The following is a 20,400-nucleotide window of genomic DNA, read 5'->3' on the forward strand; positions in this document are numbered from 1 at the left end:
CCTAACCTAAATTTAAACTCTGGTGCACTGCTCCTTTAAGTGAATTCGTTGAAAGGAGAAATCCCCCATGCACTCCTCAACAAGCAGCCAATATTAGCTTTAAAAAGCCAAACCTATAAATACTCAATATGTCGCCTCTGCACTAATTAAAGTACACTTTTATACATCAATACCCTGAATTAGGGTTTAATACAATTATAATAACAAAACATTAAAAAAGTTAAAAAATAAATAAAAAAAATTAAAAAATCTGATTAATAGATTAATCGGAATAAATAAAACGATCATCCGATTAATCAATTACCGAAATAATCGTTAGTTGCAGCCCTAATGTGGCTTTAATTGCATTTTTTTTTTAAATTCAACAATGCCAGATAGAGGAGTAAATAATAATAAGTAATTAATTTGGTCACAGATACACTTTCAAGGATATTTACAAGACGGACTTTTCAAGAAAAGCAGGACATCATGATGCAAGGGCTGACATTGCATCATGATGTCCAGCTTTTCTTGAAAAGAAAAACAGTTTAAACAGTTCAGCTTTTTTCATGAACATGTGCAAACCCCCACATACATGCTCCCGAAATCTAATGGGAAGCCTTGCCAGGAATTATTACAACAGCTGAATATAAAATAGGATGTTACATATGGGTGTCCTGATACAATTTTTTAGTAGTGTAGATGTAGTACCCTGATGAGCCACCAGAAGCACCACCTTTGGAGCATTGTTGAACTTCACAGTAAGTTTCATTGCCATTCTTTCAAAAGATATTCCCTCAATTGGTGGTGCTAAAATGTCACTCTAAAATCCTGTCTCATTCAACTTTCCGGCCCTGCTTTATTCCTCCTAATGCCCCCCTCTGGATGGAGCTGGAGGATGGAGATCATGATCAATTGGTGACCACTGGCTACAGCTGAGGATGGTTCCACATGAAGTCTATAGCTTCATGAGTTTACTATGGAGGTTAAGGGCCACGATGATTGATTTGGATTGCAATTAATATAAACATTCTGCTACAATGGCTTAGGGCTGCAAGTTTCCATCATGGAAGAACTGATAAAAATGGAACTATAATAAATGGATGTTCGCTGTCACCCAGATGTGAATGGGTTCCCTTTTGAGTCTGGATTACTTCAAGGGTCTCTTCCGAATACCAGCTCAGGGTTTTTTCTTGCCCCGGTCCTTAGTGGATCGCTTATTAGGGATGGATTTTACAGGGACTCAATTACGATGCTAAAATGTATATTCATATTGTTTTACTTCTGTAAAGCTGCTTTAGGACAATGTCCATTGCTATACATGCTATTTTAGAGTAAAAAAAAAAGGAAGTGAGCATGAAGGTGATAGGATGTGAATGACAAATTTCAAACTCATCAAACAAGTCAGTGATTCCTGTGACCATGCTTATATGTTTGCACATTACCGAATGACCATTAATCTCATACAGTAAGCAGAAATGTACCTTTATTGACAGCTTTTAACCCACATACAGTACAGTCACAGTATACAAAGTGGACCATGGTATAACTGATGCGAGATCCGAAAAAAACTGCGATCGTTTTGGAATGTAGAAGTTGCTGACTTTGCTTCTTTTTTTACAGTTTTATTCAAAGCAGCGTGTATATATATATATATATATATATATATATATATATATATATATATATATATATATATATATATATATATACGGGAAAGGATTGTGTTCTCTGAAAGGAATGAGCGTGAAGGGAATATGAAGGGGGTTTACAATGAGACTACACAGTGATGCACTTTTTATAAGCAGAAAGAAAAGAAAAAGGAAAAAACTAAAACAAAATCAGATAAAACACTTCACTTTCTTAACTAGACACTTCACTATGACCTCACTTGCTCCTAACACACTCTGTAGTTCATGTCATAAAGGACTTTCCTCTTAATTCCTGTCAACATTGGTGTGATGCAATTTTATTTCCGAAACAGCGGAAAAAAAAAAAAGAAGAAAAAACATTAAATGATGCTGTTTATAAACAGAAGCATTAAAATCCCTATAAAAAATATGTGGAAGGGAAACAGACTGTACAAAATGGCAAACAATTTTAACCGTACTTCTCGCTGCTGCCGAGGGCAAATGCTTTCCGGCCCAGAAATCTACTCTAGGTTTTACCCATCACCCCCTGCACTCGTGCACTCACAGACCAGTGAGTCAGAATGAAATCACTGATTATGCTTTCAACACAATTCTTGTCACCACTAAGTCATATTCCAGGACTTGCCTAATTTATGGGCGATAAAAAAAAAAAAAAAAAAAATGGTGCAACAGATAAAATCGAGCGCACTAAAGCTTGCATCTGGGAGGAGAGATTCCCACAGCGTTTTACCTAAGCGTTCGTACTTATACCTGAACTTGAACTCCAGCTGAAATATAAAAGTTAAAAATGTCAAAACGTTGCATACCTCGAACCCGACTACAGAATGACCCGCTATTATAACGTGATGAACTCGTTACAGCGAATCTACAAAAAAACCTCAAACCTATGCCTGGATTATCATTTGGTATTTTATTTTTTGGGTTATTTTGTACCTTTTGTTTAAACGTTTTCACAACGTCCCGTTACTTAGCGTTTCCTATGTGTGTAATACTGATGCGTTGTAGGAGTGTTCTGGGTCTGGATGATGTCTGTTGGTGATTTGTTTACAACAGAAGACACTTGGATGTCTTTTTCTCCGGGTTGGGGCTGGTGAGTCTGACTTCACGGCCGGATGAGCCCTGGAAAAAGAAAAGAATACAAAAAAAAAAAATTCCTTAGAATGTATTCATTTGAATCGGCTTTGTGCAATGTACAAATGTGCTTAGATTCAATCCACATACTTGGGGGGGGGGGGAACTGAAATTAAGGATGACTGTCCAAGACAATATGGCAATTGGCAGAAATTATTTCCTTTAGAATTATAAGTACTATATTTTATGATTGATGGTGTTTTACAGGGAGAAAACACCCTCACCCACAGTGCACAAGAGGTTCTGGTTCAAGTTAATGTTGGATGACGATGAACATGGTGGTGCTCTGGATTTCCAGTCAGCAGATCTCAATCCAGCTAAACACCAAGTGTATGGGAGAGTTTGGAGTGATCTGTTGGGCAGTTCTTACCACCACCACCACCATTCCTCATCGCCAATAGAGCGAATACCTTTTTTTGGACTCATTTTATTAGATGTCAGTCAGCGATTGACTCATTAATATCATTCTAATGAATAGATTGGTGTGCTGAGAGCAACATTAGAATCTTTTCACATGACCCGTGTTGATTAAGCAAAGAGTCTTGTGACAAAAATGATAATGGGAACATTATAGCCATAATAAATCTTAGTACTTCGGATATGCGAGTACATTTGAAGGCAAAAACTCAACCAACAGTTTAAATGGACACTTTTATTGGAGTAACATTTAACCGAGTGTATTGTCCTCTTCAAGGCACAAAAAATTGTTCTCGCAGCTTTTGACGGCTTAAACACATGAATCTATATATGATTTGCGGATCACGTTCATGTGGTTTGTCGGTGTATGTTGACTATTTGAGGTGAAGTCGTCCTTTGGTTTTATTCAGGCCAAATCACGTTGAATGCATTTTGTTCTTTTATTGCACAAGCAGCACCACTTTCGTTTGAAATCACACCAGGCAGCTTTTCTTAAATCTATTCTCTGTATACACAGTGACATTAACATCCAAGTGATTTTGGAAGGCATCCAGAACTGTGATGCTCATTATAGTCTATTTGAGCACTGGCAGCATTTACGCTCAAAACGATCCTCAAAACAGCAAAACGTTCAAGTGATGGTGCTGAACTGAACCTCTGTGTCCACTCGAGTGAAAATTGTTGGAGGGGCCACTGGGCATGAATTGAAAAAAATCCCAGAAGCTATCATTATTCACAAATTATGGATGGGTTGTAGATGGTTTGATTAAATTAATTATATAAGGGGCTGCAATTTGAGAATTATGTAAAAATACGAGGAATTCATCGATATATACTAACATTTTTTCGAATAAAACAGCAAACTCACCGGTTTCATGCTGGATTTCATTAATATATCTCGAGCCAGAGAAAGGAAAGACTGCAGAGAGAGAGAGAGAGAAATTGTGGATGAGATTGCAACACTTCCGCACAAAAACTATCATGACCAATACCAATGAGGCAACATCAGGTCATGAAATCATGTGCATCATTGTGCAATTCTGGACCATCATCCAGCGTAACGTAACTGGTGTGCTCGGTTTGTACAATCTTACCTCCTCAACGTTGATGCTTGACTTTGCGCTTGTCTCAAAGAACCGAATCCCATGGTCCTTTGCGAGCTTTGATAAAAAATTCAAAATATTTTGGTTAGCAGGTGAATCTGACATTAGACCCTAGAAACTACTCATCATGCACACAAATTACCTTCTCCCCCATCTCCTGAGACACCTTTCTCTTGGCTTCGATGTCACACTTATTGCCCAGCAGCATTCGACTCACTCCTGCTGATGCATTCTGCCAAAAGCAAAAGACAAAAGTGTGCTTGGTTACTTAGCCTTTCAGTTCTTCAAAAAACCTGCGATTCTCTTCTATACTAACACAAAGCGAAACCACTTCCATACAAATAGAAATAGTGTGGCTGCGAAGACTGTTATTACTAAATACACTGATACTAATTTAATGTAAATAGAAATGAGTGTGGGGGGGGACATCGATTCGTAGCCCTCCAGTTCATGCCATTGCTGTATTTACATAAAACACACATCATTGTGTACACTTACAGTATATATACACACAACATCTCACAAAAGTGAGTGCACCCCTCACATTTCAGCAACCATTTTATTGTGTTCGAGGCACAATACAATAGAAATGAAATATATTTTGTGTGCGCACCATTGACACAGCTTGTTGCTGGGAGTCTTCATGAGATCATGGAGCTGCTGGATGTTAGACACATGAAGCGAGGGCATCATGTTCTACTTCAGAATGTGACAGTACATGTTGGGATCCATGTTTCCCCTCAATCAACCGCAGCTCCCCAGTACCAGCAGCATTCAAGCAGCCCCAGACCATGATCCTACCACCACCATGCTTAACTGTATGCAAGACACAATTTTCTTGGTACTCCTCACCATGCCACACATGCTGGACACCATCTGAGCCAAATAAGTTTATCGTAGTCTCATCAGAACACAGTTACAGTAATTCATGCTTTTGGACATGTCTTTGTTTGTGGGGTTTCTTGTGACCATCTTCAGAAGAGGCTTCTTTCTGGGATGATGGCCATGCAAACCAGTGTGCGGTGTACGGTCTGAGCACTGACAAGTGGACCTTCTGCTTTTGCAACCTCTAAAGCAGGGGTGGCCAACCCGCGGCTCGCGAGCCTTTGGCTGGTTTCATGCGGCTCTTTGGCTGGTTTCATGCGGCTCTTACGTTCATATCGAAGTTTGTGGGTTTTTTTTTTTTTTTTTTTTAATGTGCGTGTTCGCTTCGCTTGAGTTCAATATTTTAAGACTTAAATGAGCTTGCCCTTACTGGGAAACTTTGCGGTATATCAGACGAAACACACTTTTAATGACGCAATAAAAAAAGCCAGCACACGGTTATCTGGATAAGAGCAACATGTCTGTGGTGTGCGGAGAGCGATTTGCAAAACATGCAATGCTGAAATTTCAAGAGGGGGTGTATCTGCAAAGAGTTTCTCCAAGTCGGGTTTAATTTATCACCTGAAATCCAAACATCCCGATTGGCATTCTAAATATGAGAAGAATGTGGCGCAGAAAAGTAAAGTCTGTAGAGGACGTTTTTGAAAAGGCAGGAAAGTTTTCCAGTGATGTGCCAAGGCAAAAGGCATAACACAAAAAATTATGGATTTCATTGACTTTTGAATTGAATTTTCATTTCGGGGCATCCCTAAAATATTATCGTTTCATGTGGCCCTCTGACACAATTCAGGTTTCTCATGTGGCCCCTTGTAAAAAATCAATTGCCCACCCCTGCGGTATATTCATCTCATGCACATGCGCATTTGACGAAAATACCGTATTAAACTCAAGCGAAGTGAACACGCACATAAAAAAAACCCCACAAAGTCTGTGTTTTCTACCCTGAAACACGTGAAATCAAAGCATCGATCTGTTCTGACTGACACACATGTGAAAGAATTGCTTTGAGTGGCAACAACGGAATACGAGGCAGATTTGAAGGGGATTGTTCAAGGCAAAGAATGCCAAAAGTCCCACTAAGTAACATGCATAGTTAAAGAAAAACGCTATTGTAAATTATTATATTTTTGTTTGTCGACTTGTTTAAACTAAGAGTTTGTGTGTGTGAGGCAGTGCAGTGTTCATTGTTGAAAATGACTGTCCTGTGGTCTTAGAACTGTAGGAGTCAATTTCTGTCATTATGTTGGTGTTGGACATTTACAATAAATCTGGCTGAGCAGAGGTGTGTGTGTGTGTGTGTGTGTGTGTGTGTGTGTGTGTGTGTAAGAGGAAGGGATGGGTGATGTTCATGTGTGCCCATGTGTATGATGTGGCTCTTTGCGGTAACTCAGTAAAAAATGTGGCTCTCGGTCTCTGACTGGTTGGCCACCCCTGCTCTAAAGCAATGCGGCAGCAGTCACGGATCTGTTTTTTTTTAAGTAGCTTCGTCACCTGACGCACAGCACGAGGACTCAACTTCTTTGATGGACCCTTGTGAAGGCTGTTCTGAGTGGAACCCGTCTTGGAAAACCTCTGTATGTCCCTGACCACTGTACTGTAACTCAGTTTCAGGGTGTTACCGATCTTATAGCCTCGGCATCTTGGTGGAGAGCAACAATTCTAATTCTCAAATCTTTGGAGAGTCTTTGTCACAATCTGCCATGTTGAACATCCAGTGGTCAGTACAAGAGAATTGTACTCAAAGCACCACATTTTAACTGCTCTAATACAAGATACACAAATTTGTATGGTCCTAGCCAGCAGACAAAAACATGAACATGATGAATAGGACGTGTGGCTTTGCACGGTCACATACAGCTGTTATCACTTGGGTTTACTCACTTTTGTTACCAGTTTTTTAATAACGCACATTTGACTACTCTAAAATATATTCCAGTTTCACTTCTATAGTATTGTCAGTTGAGAAGATTTACTAAAATGATTGCTGAAATGTGAGGGTTGTACTGTATACATACATACATACATGTATATTATAAAGTAACTAGTAACTCATTACTACAGCAAATTATTTATTCGTTCAGTCCATTTAACTACACATGGAGCATTTTGTTTCTCCACGGACCATTATTACTGACGGAAGACCAGATAAACTCAGGTAAACACAGAAGACGCTGTAGAATGAAATAATGGAGGAACGGGGAGAAAACAGCGAGAAGATTCATATGGGAGCCTGTTCCACCACAAAAAAAAATAAATAAAAGTGCCTTTCATTCTTACCTCCTTGATACTCTTCATCCAGTTTTGAATGTTCTCAAAGGATTTCTCGTCAGTAATATCATACACAAGGATGATCCCCTAAAATAAAAAAAAAATTATATAAAATCATGTTCCATGGGATTACATGGAAAAAAAAAAAAAAAAAGTCAATACAAAATGTAACAGTTCATATGTTTTGAGTAAAGTGTGAAGATATTTATATTAATAATGAATAGCATGACGTCTCATCAAGGACACGATTAGAAAGAGCGAAGCGGTACACACACACGGGCAGGAACTTACAAACACTTCAGGGTGCTGCATTAATTAATGATTTTTTTAGACATTCAAAACTGCAATTCTCTACTTTCTTCCTCTTAATACCAAACAGAAAAATGTTGAAGGGGTCATCTGCACTTTTCCTACTTCACAATAGGGACTCAACCTCACGTCAGAACACAAGGTCCAACAAAAGAACTCGACGCCCTTTAAACAACATACATTATTTGAACAAAAGTATCAGAACACCTGATTTTTCCAGTCACAAAGTTCAGTGGTAACATTACATCCAACATGAAAATGCCTCCGTGCCCAAACTACCAATGAAGATATGGTTTACATGGGTTGGAAAAGTTTTTGAGTGGTCTGCTATAAAGCTCTGACCTCAACCCTATTGAACACCTTTGGGATAACGCTGACTCACCCTATATCAATACCCGACTTAACTATCACCCTTGTGGCTATGCGAGCACAAATCTCCACAAACACACTAATATCAAGGTTATTATGACAGCAATTGGGACTAAACGTGGAATGGGATGTTAAAAAAAAGCACAGATCTTATGAGCAGATGTCCACAGACTTTGTCCATATAGTGCAACTACCAAAAAAAATAAAAAATTTAATTACCCAAATTATTCTATTTAACACCAAAGATGCCATTGTATTCCGATAAACCTGTTGCTTCAATTTTTTTTTAATTCAATTTACAAAGCAACAACAAATTCAGCTGCCTTTTCTTTTTTTTGCCATATCCCTTACACCGTGACGGCGCAAGAACCTTCCGCTGAGGCGTGCAAAAAACTGCTACTCGTGCAAGGTAACATTCTCAGAGAAACTCGTGAGCTCTGGATCATAGGGCAAATGCTTGTCTGCTGAAACTATGAAAATTAACTCGGGTCAAGTCAAGAGGCTTTTATTGTCATTTCTACTATACACGGTGGTACGCAGTAAAAACGAGACAACGTTCCTCCAGAACCCTGGTGCTACACTAAACAGCATAGCCCTACAACACACAACATAAAGCTACATAAAGTGCCGACAGACAGACAACACAAGAGAGTGTGGGACAATACACAGAACTATTGCTTCAAAGAAAATAAAAAAATAAAAAAAACAGCGCTGTTGTGGTTTCTAGAGTGTTGTTCAAAAGCTCAAGCTGCCACAATTGGGGCGTCTTTCATTTCGTACGGTACATGTGTAGGTATACGATGCGTGTGCGTTACCATAGCTCCTCTGTAATACGCTGTAGTGATGGTCTTAAATCTCTCCTGTCCTGCTGTGTCCCTGCAAAATAGCACAAAAACAGCAACCCATGAATATGCATAATCGGAAACGGCTAGCAAATCGGTGCGATACATTTAGCGCTAGGACGGACTCTGCGTTATCGGGCGAACACGTTACGAGTGGGTCTGCCTTTCGACCTCAGCACGCTGATAACATCTGAATCGCGGCCCAAAGTCCAGGACATTTCGAATCAGACACAGTAATGTGTGCGAGGAAATCTTCGCACTGGATCTAGTATCCTTAAAAAACTAATCCCCCCCAAGAACGCGTTCATTCGTTTAGCTTCGTAACTGCTGTATCCTGGCTATAACCAGGACCCTGTCAAAATGCGTACCGCAGGAGATTCCTTTTTAACTGCTGATTAATCCGAAGCGGATTCGCAAACCGGGTTTTTAGGCAGCCGTGTGCTGAAAATGCGTCGATTTAAAGAAAGAAGATCCGATTTTGCCGATGTCTTTGTAAGGACATTATTTAATATGTACATATGTTTCTTGTTGTTGGCACAGCATACAGGTGCACTGCAAACTGTTTTTTTTACCGTCACTGGTGGAATTTACGGCACTTATAAACCCGTATCCTTCCAGCCAGAATGGAAGCTGCTCCTGTAATTCCTGTGTGATTTGTATATAAGATGATTCAGTAAAGATTGTTAACGAAGAATGAGGAGACCACAAACTGCACTACATTTCTCCGGGTGTGGCACTGATCTTATGCAGACTTGTATACTAGAACAAAGAAAAGAAAAAAAAACACGGCTGGATCTTTAGACGTGTTGCTGTGTAGAGGAAAAAAAAACTATTGTAAACTTTTCCATAGCCTCGAGCGATCATGAAATGGAAAGCACATTCACTCTTCATTTAAAAAAATAGCCTGTGTAACGGTTTGGGATGGAGCGTATGAAGGAGTAAATTGTAACGTAAACATTGTAATCAACATGAATCTGGTGAAGAGAAACTGAAACGGGTTGAAACGATTCCTGTTTAATGGCAGTCGGTAGTCCAGCAGCTGTGTTTGGAACTGGCTGCAGGTGAGCCAGGAATAACTTCCAGACACCAGCGTTCAAAACAGTTGATGAATATATATTCTAAGATAGAAGATGTAGAAGTATTTCCAGATGTAAGAAGAAAGAAAAAAAAAAAAAAAGCTTCTTCCAGCTCAGTACTATTGCCAATCTTTTTTTTTTTTTTTTTTTTTTTAAACATCTTTAATAGTTTGCTATTAAAAATGGTTTGAGAGGGGGGAATAAATAGATAAATAAAATAATAATAAGATTGACACCAGTACTGAGCTGGAAGACGCTTTTTCTTTCTCTCACAGTAGTTTATTTGTCTGTCAGACTTCATGGTTGAGTTTTACGATCTTCAAACCCAGACACCGTATGCAGGCTGCTTTCTGGGAATTTTTTAATTTTTTAATTTTTTTGCCTCAGTGTTATTTTCATTTTGTTTGTGACTGGTTTAACACCGATTCAGGAGACAGTTGAGCAGATGAAGGTCTTACCAGACTTGCAACTTGACTTTCTTCCCCTCGACCTCGATGGTCTTCACTTTAAAGTCAATACCTGTTAGAAGAGAGAGAGAGAGAGCAAATTTAGAAAGAAAAAGAGAAAGAAAGACAGGAGGGGATTAACAGGAAGAAAAAAAAAAAGAAGAAAAAAAAAAGCTGAGCACCTGATAAGGAAATCGTAACCAAGAGAACGTTTGATGTTCTGATAACTACACTATTGTAATTTGTTCATTTCCGTCATGGCGTTTTTCCAAGAGCCCTCCTGTGGGGAAATTAAAAAACGAAAGGAAATGGACTTTTTTTTTTACATTTGGATAAATGCTAGTCGGAAAACAGCAGAGTGAGCAAAAGTATGGGAACAGAAACAGAAAATTCTAATGAAATACTCAATGGTTGGTTGCATATCCCTTGATGGTATAACTGTGTGAAGCCGGTGACAATCTGACACCAAGCTTTTGTATTCTTTTACCGTCGCTGCTTTCGGTTGTTTGTTTGTTTTAGGGGTCGAAATGGTTTTTAATTGGGGTTTGCGTTTGACTTGCCCAGTCAAGGACCTTCCACTTTCCCGCCTGATGAAGTCCTTTGTTGTGCGGGCCACAATAAGACAAGTCTGTAAACTGGCAGACAAAATGAATTCTTTCTGCTGTGCATAAATAAGCAATTAAAGATTTGTGAACCTGCACCATAAATTGACACTGTGATTACCTCCACTGTGCTTGACTATTGAGCTTGTAGTTTTTGGATCATGAGCAGATCCTTTCTTTCTCCACTCTTTGGTCAATTAAGTCTTGGATCCAGACATGGTGTCGCTCGTCTCAATCCTTCTTTGTTAGTTCCTATCTGGCCTTTAGATTCTTACTGCTGACGGACGGGCCTCTATATTACCAACACCGATACCATCATTATAGTCCTCTGAAGATTATTAGTGTCATCACTGACTGTTTTTTTGGGGGGTTTTCTTCATAGCTCTCACAATGTTTGTCATCAACTGCTATTTTCCTTGCCTTACTTCTGTGATGTCAGGTAGTTAGTACAAGAGTAATTTCCTTTTTCTTTTTTTTTAAAATCCAGAACATTCCGATTTGTTGTATTGCTATTCCTAATGCTTGTACAATGGCTCATAATTATTCTCTCATTTTTCAGCTTCTCGTGGCTTCAAAATATTCTCCTATAGATAGGGATCTAATCTTCAGGTTGGTTTATGCAAATGTCATTGGTTTATGTTTGTTTGTCAATCTAACAAATTGGTTCCACTACATTTCAAAGAGACTTTATGATGGACATTTGTTTTCACATCATCTTTTGTTTGTATGCCTCTATTGAGCATGCACGTTCTAAATGTTGGCGATTAAATAAAGTGCACCGGCTGCTGGGTTGTATAGACGTGTCTGTGTTTTCAGGAAAGGAAAATCATAAAATGTTATGTTTGAGAAAGAAATTGGACTCCAAAAACACTATGCTCACTTACAAACAAACAAAAAAAAGCATGTACTATACAGTAAATAAATCCCATCCTGAACACTGTAAGAACTAATGATGTAATCATTATATATATATTGTATTGCATCAATCATTATTTGTATATAATTGCATATCCGAGCTTATTCTTATACATTTATATATACACTATGTATATTATACACACACTTTAAATACAGTACAGGACATATCGTGCCTTACATACATTCATATAAAGATTTTTACAATCGTACACTAAATAGACAAAAGTTTATGGACACCAGAAAATAAGATTCAATGTGTTTTTTTGAACATCCCAATCCACATTTAGTCTCCATTTGCTGTTACAGTAACCTCCACTCTTTTTGGAAGATGTTCCACCAGATTTTAGAGTTGTTTGAGCAGATTTGTGCTCATTCAGCCACAAGGGTGATGGTAAAGTCAGGTACTGATGTAGGTGAGGTGAGGAGATCTGGGGTGCAGTCAGCATTCACATTCATCCCAAAGGTGTTCATCAGGGTTGAGATCAGAGCTCTATTGTGGACCACGCAAGATCTTCCACTCAAAACCATGTAAGTGGAAGTTCATGGAGCTGGCTTTGTGCACAGGAGCATTGTGATACTGGAATCAAGTGTCATACTGGAATGGGACACCTGACATCCCCCCAGCAATTTCTCTGAACACACACACACACACACACACACACACACTTGAACAAGGAGACCCAAGTCACACAAAGTGCACAACGCCAGCTCCATGAAGATGAAGATATGCTTTACACGGTTTGGAGTAGAAGATCTCCGACCTCGACCCTACTGAGAACCTTTGGAGTTGTGCCGTAGACCTCCTTTTGGTTGAATGAACCTTCAAATCTCTGCAAGCACTCCAAAATCTGGTGGAACTTCTCCTTGGGAGACTGAACTGAGGTTGTTGTGAGAGCAAAAGAAAACAATGTGGAATGGGATCGTGATTTATTTCTTGAAAATGTTAACGAGAAGGATTTTGAGAATGAGAAAGTGAAAGGAGAGCGGAGAAGGTGGGAAAGGAGAGATGTGTAATATGGAGGAGGAGGAGGAAGACGAGAAGAAGCCTCACAGCTCTGATAATAAGGAATGATCTAAGGAGGTGACAGGACGTGTGCTGACATGACCATTAAACCGGAGAGGGAAAGAGCCTGAAAAGACTCGTTATACCGCATGACGCCTGAATCTCCACTTTCAGTACTCACCGATAGTTGATATGTATGTGGAATTGAAATTATCCTCTGCAAACCGGATGATCAGACATGTTTTTCCCACTCCGCTATCACCAATCAGCAGCAATTTAAAGAGGAAGTCGTATTTCTTTGCCATAATTTTTTATCCGGATTATTATTATTACTATTATTTAAAACAAAAAGCAACTTTTTTTTTTACTTCTCGCTCAAAACATTAACCTGAGCGCGGATTAACACCCATTTAGTGTTATATCCCTGTGTCGTGGAGGTTGGGGGAGGAATTCAAAAATGAAAATAAGTGTCACCGGTAAACCCGTTTCTCTGCGTTGCTCCGGTTTCCTCCGGTTCAAAACTTTCTCTTTTGCGCTCAAAGAACAACAAAAAAACACCCCCAAAGAAATCGCTTCACTTTTGCTCTAGTTTTCGCCACGATCCCTTGGAGTCTCGACAGTTTTCTTCCCTCCTTCGTTCAACGGAAGGCCGTGTGTCCATCCATGCGCGTAGCACGGCAGCGTTTTTCCCCCGAAAAAAAGTTTTCCTTTACCGAGTTCCCAGAGGCTTACGTAGAGAGGGAGAGGCACGCGCTCCATTAAAGAAGAAAAGTGCAATGTGTAGGAATGGAACAGCAGGGGCGCCATTTCCTCAAATGTATACGCGAGAGTGTGCACTGCGCATGCGCCGGACTGGACTTCTGCGCTCGTTTTAGAACTGTTTCAATTTTAAACAGTTGACATTTTTAATATTGGGATACAAAACATGATGGTGATGTAAGTTAAGAAAAAAAAGAGAGAGAGAAAGAGTAAAAGACGGAGGGAGAAAGAGAGAGAGTGCAATGTGAAAGAATAGAACAGCAGGGGGCGCAAATTCATCCCATTTGTAGCCGAGGGTACGGACTGCGCATGCGCAGGATTGTTTTAGTTTTAGTACCGTTTTAATCTTAATAAAACAGCTTCAACGTGTCCTTCAATGCTTCAATTTCCAAATCATTAAAAAATAAACCTCAATAGGAGGACAGAGATTGTGAAAATGTGAGAGGAAGAGAGGGGGATTTACTTAAATCAATTTTCAACAGTATCCTAATTTACAGTCATTTAATTTAAATATATTAATTTCACTTAAAACAAATCTTTCCTCTTAAAGCGTATTTCCAATTAAAAAATATTAATGGAAGGAAACAACCCACTTGCTTTCTATGTTTAATTTATGAATTGTTTTTTTTAATACCAGTGCTGTTGTCATATTATTATTTACAACACACCCTGCATCCACAAAGCCACCAGCATAATCACACACACTCCTCACACACACTCTTTACTCTCCTGCCATCTGGGAAAAGGTAAAGAAGCAGTCGGCCCTCACAGACAGACTGTGGAACAGATTCTTTCAGCAAAACATTTGACTCCTTAATACTGGACTGTACTGGACTTACACACACAACTGCTTGCACAAATTCAATGCTAAAACACTTCAGTGTTTGCATGTACAATATTTATAATTATACAGACAAATCAATGTGCACAAATCTTTCTTTTACTTATCGGACACTGCAGTATCTCTGTGTCTATCGTCTCATTGTCTTATGGTTGTTGTTGGGGGTTTTTTTTGCTATAAATGTCACACATGTACACTTTAGATCGTGCCCAGGTTAGTTTTGTGTTTCGTTGTATTTTTCATTTTGATTTTATGTTGCACCTCGGTCCTGGTTGACACATTGGGTTTTTTTTTTTTTTTTTTTGTGCATTATATTTTGTAAGTGTATATAATGTAAAGACTGTCTTGAGACCTCCTATTTTGTAAAGTTTAGAGACAGTGGCTTTGTCAAAAAGACACAAAGTTGCTACTTTCATAGGAAAAAGGTTTATTAAAATGACCGCACACATTAGCCACTGTAGCTTTAAAGGTTCTTTTTCTAACTTTGCTTGGTGTTTCACTATGGGAATCGCTTTGGGGGTGACCAACTACGGAAGCTCTTATGACACCACGTCTGTCTTGACAGATAGGTCGACCTGAGATCAGGCTCCACCCCACCTTTATCCCTCAGGTCGACCACTTCTAACATCATTCGCGCTTTCTTCCTGTGAGGGACTACACTAAGCTCTCTCAGCACATCCAGTTCTCGGCTGTTTTCGCTTAACTGTTCATCGTGTGGGCCGTCATTGGATTCCGCCACCGAACGCGAGGTCAGTCGTACGGGATCCTGCTGAGCGACGTCACGGAATAGCGTCCGCGTCGAGGCGATCTATTCCTATTCCAACCTGCTGGTATTAAGTTACACGGTGGGAACGTAGTAGCGTCAAGCTATTACAGGCTTAGCGCGTCAAGGCGAAGCCTTCGGAGGGCTAACTACCCTGCGAACATTGGCAGACTAACGTGTTGTGACGAGTCTAGTATTCTTCGTACTCAGCCATGTCGACGGTCTTCCCCCCCACCAAAGGGAATGAGCCGAAGATCAGGGAGGTTGCATCCCGCCCGTGTCCATTATCATGTAGAGCAACCATCTCGGGCAGGAACCCTCACCCGATGTGCATCACGTGCATGGGCCCGAAGCACGCTCAAACGTCGCTCGTGGACCCGCAAGCATGCGCTCGCTGCGCGTCGATGCCGGTGAAACATTTGGAGAGATTCAAGGGATGGAAGAGCTGGGGTTGGCCGGACCCCTGGCTGTGGAGCCTTCGGTGGCTTATCACCTCCATCCGAATTGGCGTTCTATCTCTGCCTCCTCTCAAATTGCGCTGCCTGAAAAAATCGAGAGATTGACGGCGTCCATCCATCAAAGAATGTATAAATACGCAGCGCAGTCAGTGTGCTCGCTAAACGCGGTGAGTTTGCTGTCCGCATACCAGGCGGAGATTTTAGAGGAGATGGGATGACAGCTTGACACGGGAGTACCTAACCCGGTACTTTGGGACGAGATCTGTGTGGTGAACGACCTAATCCTGCGCTCTTCACAGGGCGCAGTTCAGGGCTGCGGCCGCGTGATGGGCTTGGCTGTGTCAGGTGAGAGAGCGTTGTGGCTTAACCTGTCAGGCTTGGGTGACTCACAGAAAGCGGAAGTCATGGATGCTGCCTACGACCCCACTAAAGGTCTGTTCGGTCCAGCTCTAGAGAAGATGAGAGAAACCAGCATTCTCAGGAAACAGGAGGATGAAGCATTCAACCTTTGTTTGCCTCGTAAGCTGTCTCAGAACCCCCCCCTCAGCCAGCGCAACAGGGTTTTGCCGCAGCCGCGGCTGTGAGAGGGAGACCGATGAGCACGAGGAGTGCAAGATCGGCTCCCGGCGGACAGCAAGCTGGTCAACGTCAGAGATTGGATGGCTCGGGACCGTGGGGAAAGCATTCATTTGCGGCCGTGGTGGCTAGAAACCGCACCCCAGAGGAGCGGAAGAAGAAGCGTGCAACCTGACACACGAATGTTCTCCTATCCTCCTTTCTCCGCTGGCGAAGAAAAGGAGACGGGAACACAGCCCGATTCTAAGTTCCGTAAGGGCTTCCTCCCTAGTTTCTCCTCGGGTTCGAGTTATAAGGAAAAATGTTCAGTGTCACCAAGCACTCACAACATTTGTTCACTCGCACGTCAGTTCAGACGATTGCGCAATAAAGAATTCATCATCGCAACCAAGCCACGGCCTAAGGGCGATGTGTTCAAGAATAAAAAACTCAATAAATGTGGCACTTTCACATCCAGGCGATCAGCCGAGGGCGATAGTGTGCAAAAATTCTAAGAATTCAGCGTGCACCCCCCTAGTTTTACCGCTGGAGGGCGCGCTCGCTCTGCCAGGGGAGCCCAGCACGGTGACGGTTGTGACGTCATCAATGCGCGACCAGAGTTGTGTACGCGGGGGTTCCCTTTCTGCACGTCTCGTCAATTGGCATGCGCTGTTCATCCGTGGGTGTTAAGCACGGGAATACAGGCTTCAATTCGCAATGAAACCACCCAGATTCAACGGTGTGTTGGTCTCGGTGGCCGAAGGAGAGTCGGCTCGCGTCCTAACGGCTGAGATCGACTCTCTTTTGAGCAAAAGGGCAATCAGAGTTGTTCCGGAGGGTTTTTAATCCCGGTACTTTGTGATCCCGAAGAGAGGAAGCACATCTCTTCGTCCAATCTTGGACTTGCGTGTGTTAAACAAGCACCTGAGAAAATATTCATTCAGAATGTTGATACACAAAGCACTCTGTCGGTCGATCCGTCCAAACGATTGGTTTGTGACGATCGATCTATCGGATGCGTATTTTCACATAGACATTTACCCGTTTTTGAGGTTTGCACACAGAGGCACTGCCTATGAGTTTCAAACCATTCCGTTCGGACTGTCTCTCGCGCCGAGAACTTTCAGCAAGTGTGTGGAGGCGGCTCTTTTGCTGTTGAGAAACAGCGGGATTCGGATTTTGTCTTATATAGACATTATGGGAGACATTTTGTGCTTTCTCCAGGATTTGCTGGATAAAGGGAAAGCTTTTTGTACTTTTAAGGTGTATCTGGCGGCTATTTCTGCGTGTCATGTCGGGTTTAGTAACGAACCTGCGGGTCGGTACCCTTTGATTAGCCGGTTTATGAAAGGTGCACGTCGTAAGAGGCCGGTGTCTCGGCGGTTAGTGCCTCAGTGGGACCTGTCTTTGATTTTGGAGGCCCTTTCTCATCACCCCTTCGAGCCGGTGGATGGCGTAGGGCTGAAATTTATTTCTCTTAAGACGGCATTGCTTGTGGCTCTAGTGACTGCTAAGTGTGTGAGCGAGCTGCAAGCCCTGTCTCTCAGTCCATCCTGTTTACAGTTTGCCCCTGGGCTCACGAAAGTTTTCTTTCGCCCTAACCCGGCGTTTGTACCTAAAGTGGTGGATTCTTCTTATAGATGTACCGTTACGGAACTTTCGGCTTTTCACCCTCCTCCGTTCTCACCTCAAGAGGAGGAGAGATTGAGTTCCTTGTGCCCAGTGCGGGCCCTCCATACGTATGTCAGGAGAACAGCGGGTTTCAGGAAATCTGACCAGCTGTTTGTGTTTCGGGCTACTCCTCACAAAGGGAAGGCGTTGTCAAGCTGTCCCGCTGGATTGTGGAGGCTATATTTATAGCGTATGAATGCTGTGGTTCTCAGGCACCTGTGGGTCTCAGGGCCCACTCTACTAGAGGGATGGCGACATCATGGGCCCTACTTAAGGGAGTTTCTGTTCAGGAAATTTGTGCGGCGGCTGGTTGGGCAAAGCCACACACCTTTGTGCGGTTTTATAGACTGGATGTGTCTGAGTCATCCTTGGCACACGCAGTGCTGAGTGCCAGACGTCTTGAGCCAATGTGATTGGGTGTAGCGGGATATATATATATGCAATCCGGGAGTGGTCTATATCTCCCATAGTGAAACACCGAGCGAAGTTAGAAAAAGAACGATGGGTTACTTAACGTAATCCCGGGTTCTTTGATAACAGAGTGAGGTGTTTCACCAGCACTTCCCTACTTGCATGGGGACGGGAAGAAATCTCGCTGCAATGATGTTAGAAGGGGTCGACCTGAGGGATAAAGGTGGGGCGGAGCCTAATCTCAGGTCGACCTGTCTGTCAAGACAGACATGGTGTCGATTCCCATAGTGAAACACCTCACTCTGTTATCAAAGAACCCGGCGGAGCCTGATCTCAGGTCGACCTGTCTGTCAAGACAGACGTGGTGTCATAAGAGCTTCCGTAGTTGGTCACGCCCAAAGCATTACATAACCCATCGTTTTATGCCACATGTCACCTGTTTGAAAAAAGAACACAACAAAAGTAAGCTATAACTGATATGGCACTATGACATAACATTATGAGTGGTGAAATGAATAACACTGATTATCTCTTCATCATGGCACCAGTTATTGGGTGGGATATATTAGGCAGCAAGTGCACATTTTGTCCTTAAAGTTGACTTGTTAGGAGCAAGAATGATGTTTAAGTGTAAGGATTTGAGTGAGGGCCAAAATGTGATGACTGAACAACTGGTTTAGAGCATCTCCAAAACTGTACAAAGCAGCATAAGGAAGGTGTTTATAATGTTATGCCTGATTCTTCTTCTTCCTCTTCTTTCGGCTTCTCCCATTAGGGGTCGCCACAGCGGATCATTCGTCTCCATACCCCTCTATCCTCTACATCTGCCTCTTTTAAACCAACTACCTGCATGTCTTCCCTTTCACTCTTACAGATACCCTTGTATCACAAATCACTCCTGTCACTCTTCTCCACTCACTCCACCCTGCCTGCACTCTTTTCTTTACTTCTCTAACACACTCTCTATTACTTTGCACTGCTGACCCCAGGTACCTGAACTCCTCCACCTTCTCCACCTCTTCTTCCTGCAAACGCACCTCTCCACTGCCCTCCCTCTCATTCACACACATGTACTCTGTCTTACTCTTACTTACTTTTATTCCTCTTCTCTCCAGTGCATACCTTCACCTCTCCAGGCTCTTCTCAACCTGCTCCCTACTCTCACCACAAATCACAATATCATCCGCAAACATCTATAGTCCAGGGAGACTCCTGACCTCGTCCGTCAACCTGTCCATCACCACTGCAAACAGGAAAGGGCTCAGGGCCGATCCTTAATGCAGTCCAACCTTCACTCTGAACCAGTCTGTCGTACCTACTGCACATTTCACTGCCGTCACACTGTCCTCATACATGTCCTGCACCACCTTCACATACTTCTCCGACACACCAGACTTTCTTATACAATACCACTACTTCTCTCTCTGCACCCTGTCGTACGCTTTCGCTAAATCCACAAACACACAATGCAACTCTTTCTGACCTTCTCTATACTTCTCCATCAACATTCTCAAAGCAAATACTGTGTCTGTAGTGCTCTTTCTTGGCATGAAACCATACTGTTGCTCACAGACGGTCACCTCTTCTCTCAGCCTGCCTTCCACTACTCTTTCCCATAACTTCATGGTGTGACTGATCAACTTAATTCTCCTGTAGTTACTGCAGGTCGGCACATTTCCCTTATTCTTAAAGATCAGTACCAGCACACTCCTTCATCATTCCTCAGGCATCCTCTCAACTTCCAAAATCCTGTTAAACAATCTGGCTAAAAACTCCACTGCCATCTCTCCTAAACATCTTCATGCTTCTACTGGTATGTCATCTGGTCCAACCGACTTTCCACTCTTCATCCTCTGAATCACTTCCTCCTTACTAATCCTATCCACTTCCTGCTTCACATTTCCACAACATCCAACCTTCTCTCTCTCTCATTTTCCTCATT

General features: G+C 41.9%; 1 protein-coding gene across 1 annotated transcript; it reads right to left on the reverse strand.

Moving 5' to 3' along the window:
- Window positions 1–1,931: 1,931 nt before the first annotated feature.
- Window positions 1,932–13,795, reverse strand: rab13 (RAB13, member RAS oncogene family). The gene is made up of 8 exons (XM_046846927.1): window positions 13,182–13,795; window positions 10,490–10,550; window positions 8,929–8,989; window positions 7,445–7,522; window positions 4,425–4,514; window positions 4,274–4,339; window positions 4,048–4,098; window positions 1,932–2,750 (listed from the first exon to the last, which is right to left on the reverse strand). Exons 1-8 carry the CDS (start codon window positions 13,303–13,305, stop codon window positions 2,676–2,678), a joined length of 606 nt encoding a protein of 201 aa, XP_046702883.1. The 5' UTR covers window positions 13,306–13,795; the 3' UTR covers window positions 1,932–2,675.
- Between the last annotated feature and the right edge of the window lie 6,605 nt (window positions 13,796–20,400).

This window comes from Silurus meridionalis, chromosome 4, assembly GCF_014805685.1.
Source record: "Silurus meridionalis isolate SWU-2019-XX chromosome 4, ASM1480568v1, whole genome shotgun sequence".
NCBI lineage: Eukaryota > Metazoa > Chordata > Actinopteri > Siluriformes > Siluridae > Silurus > Silurus meridionalis.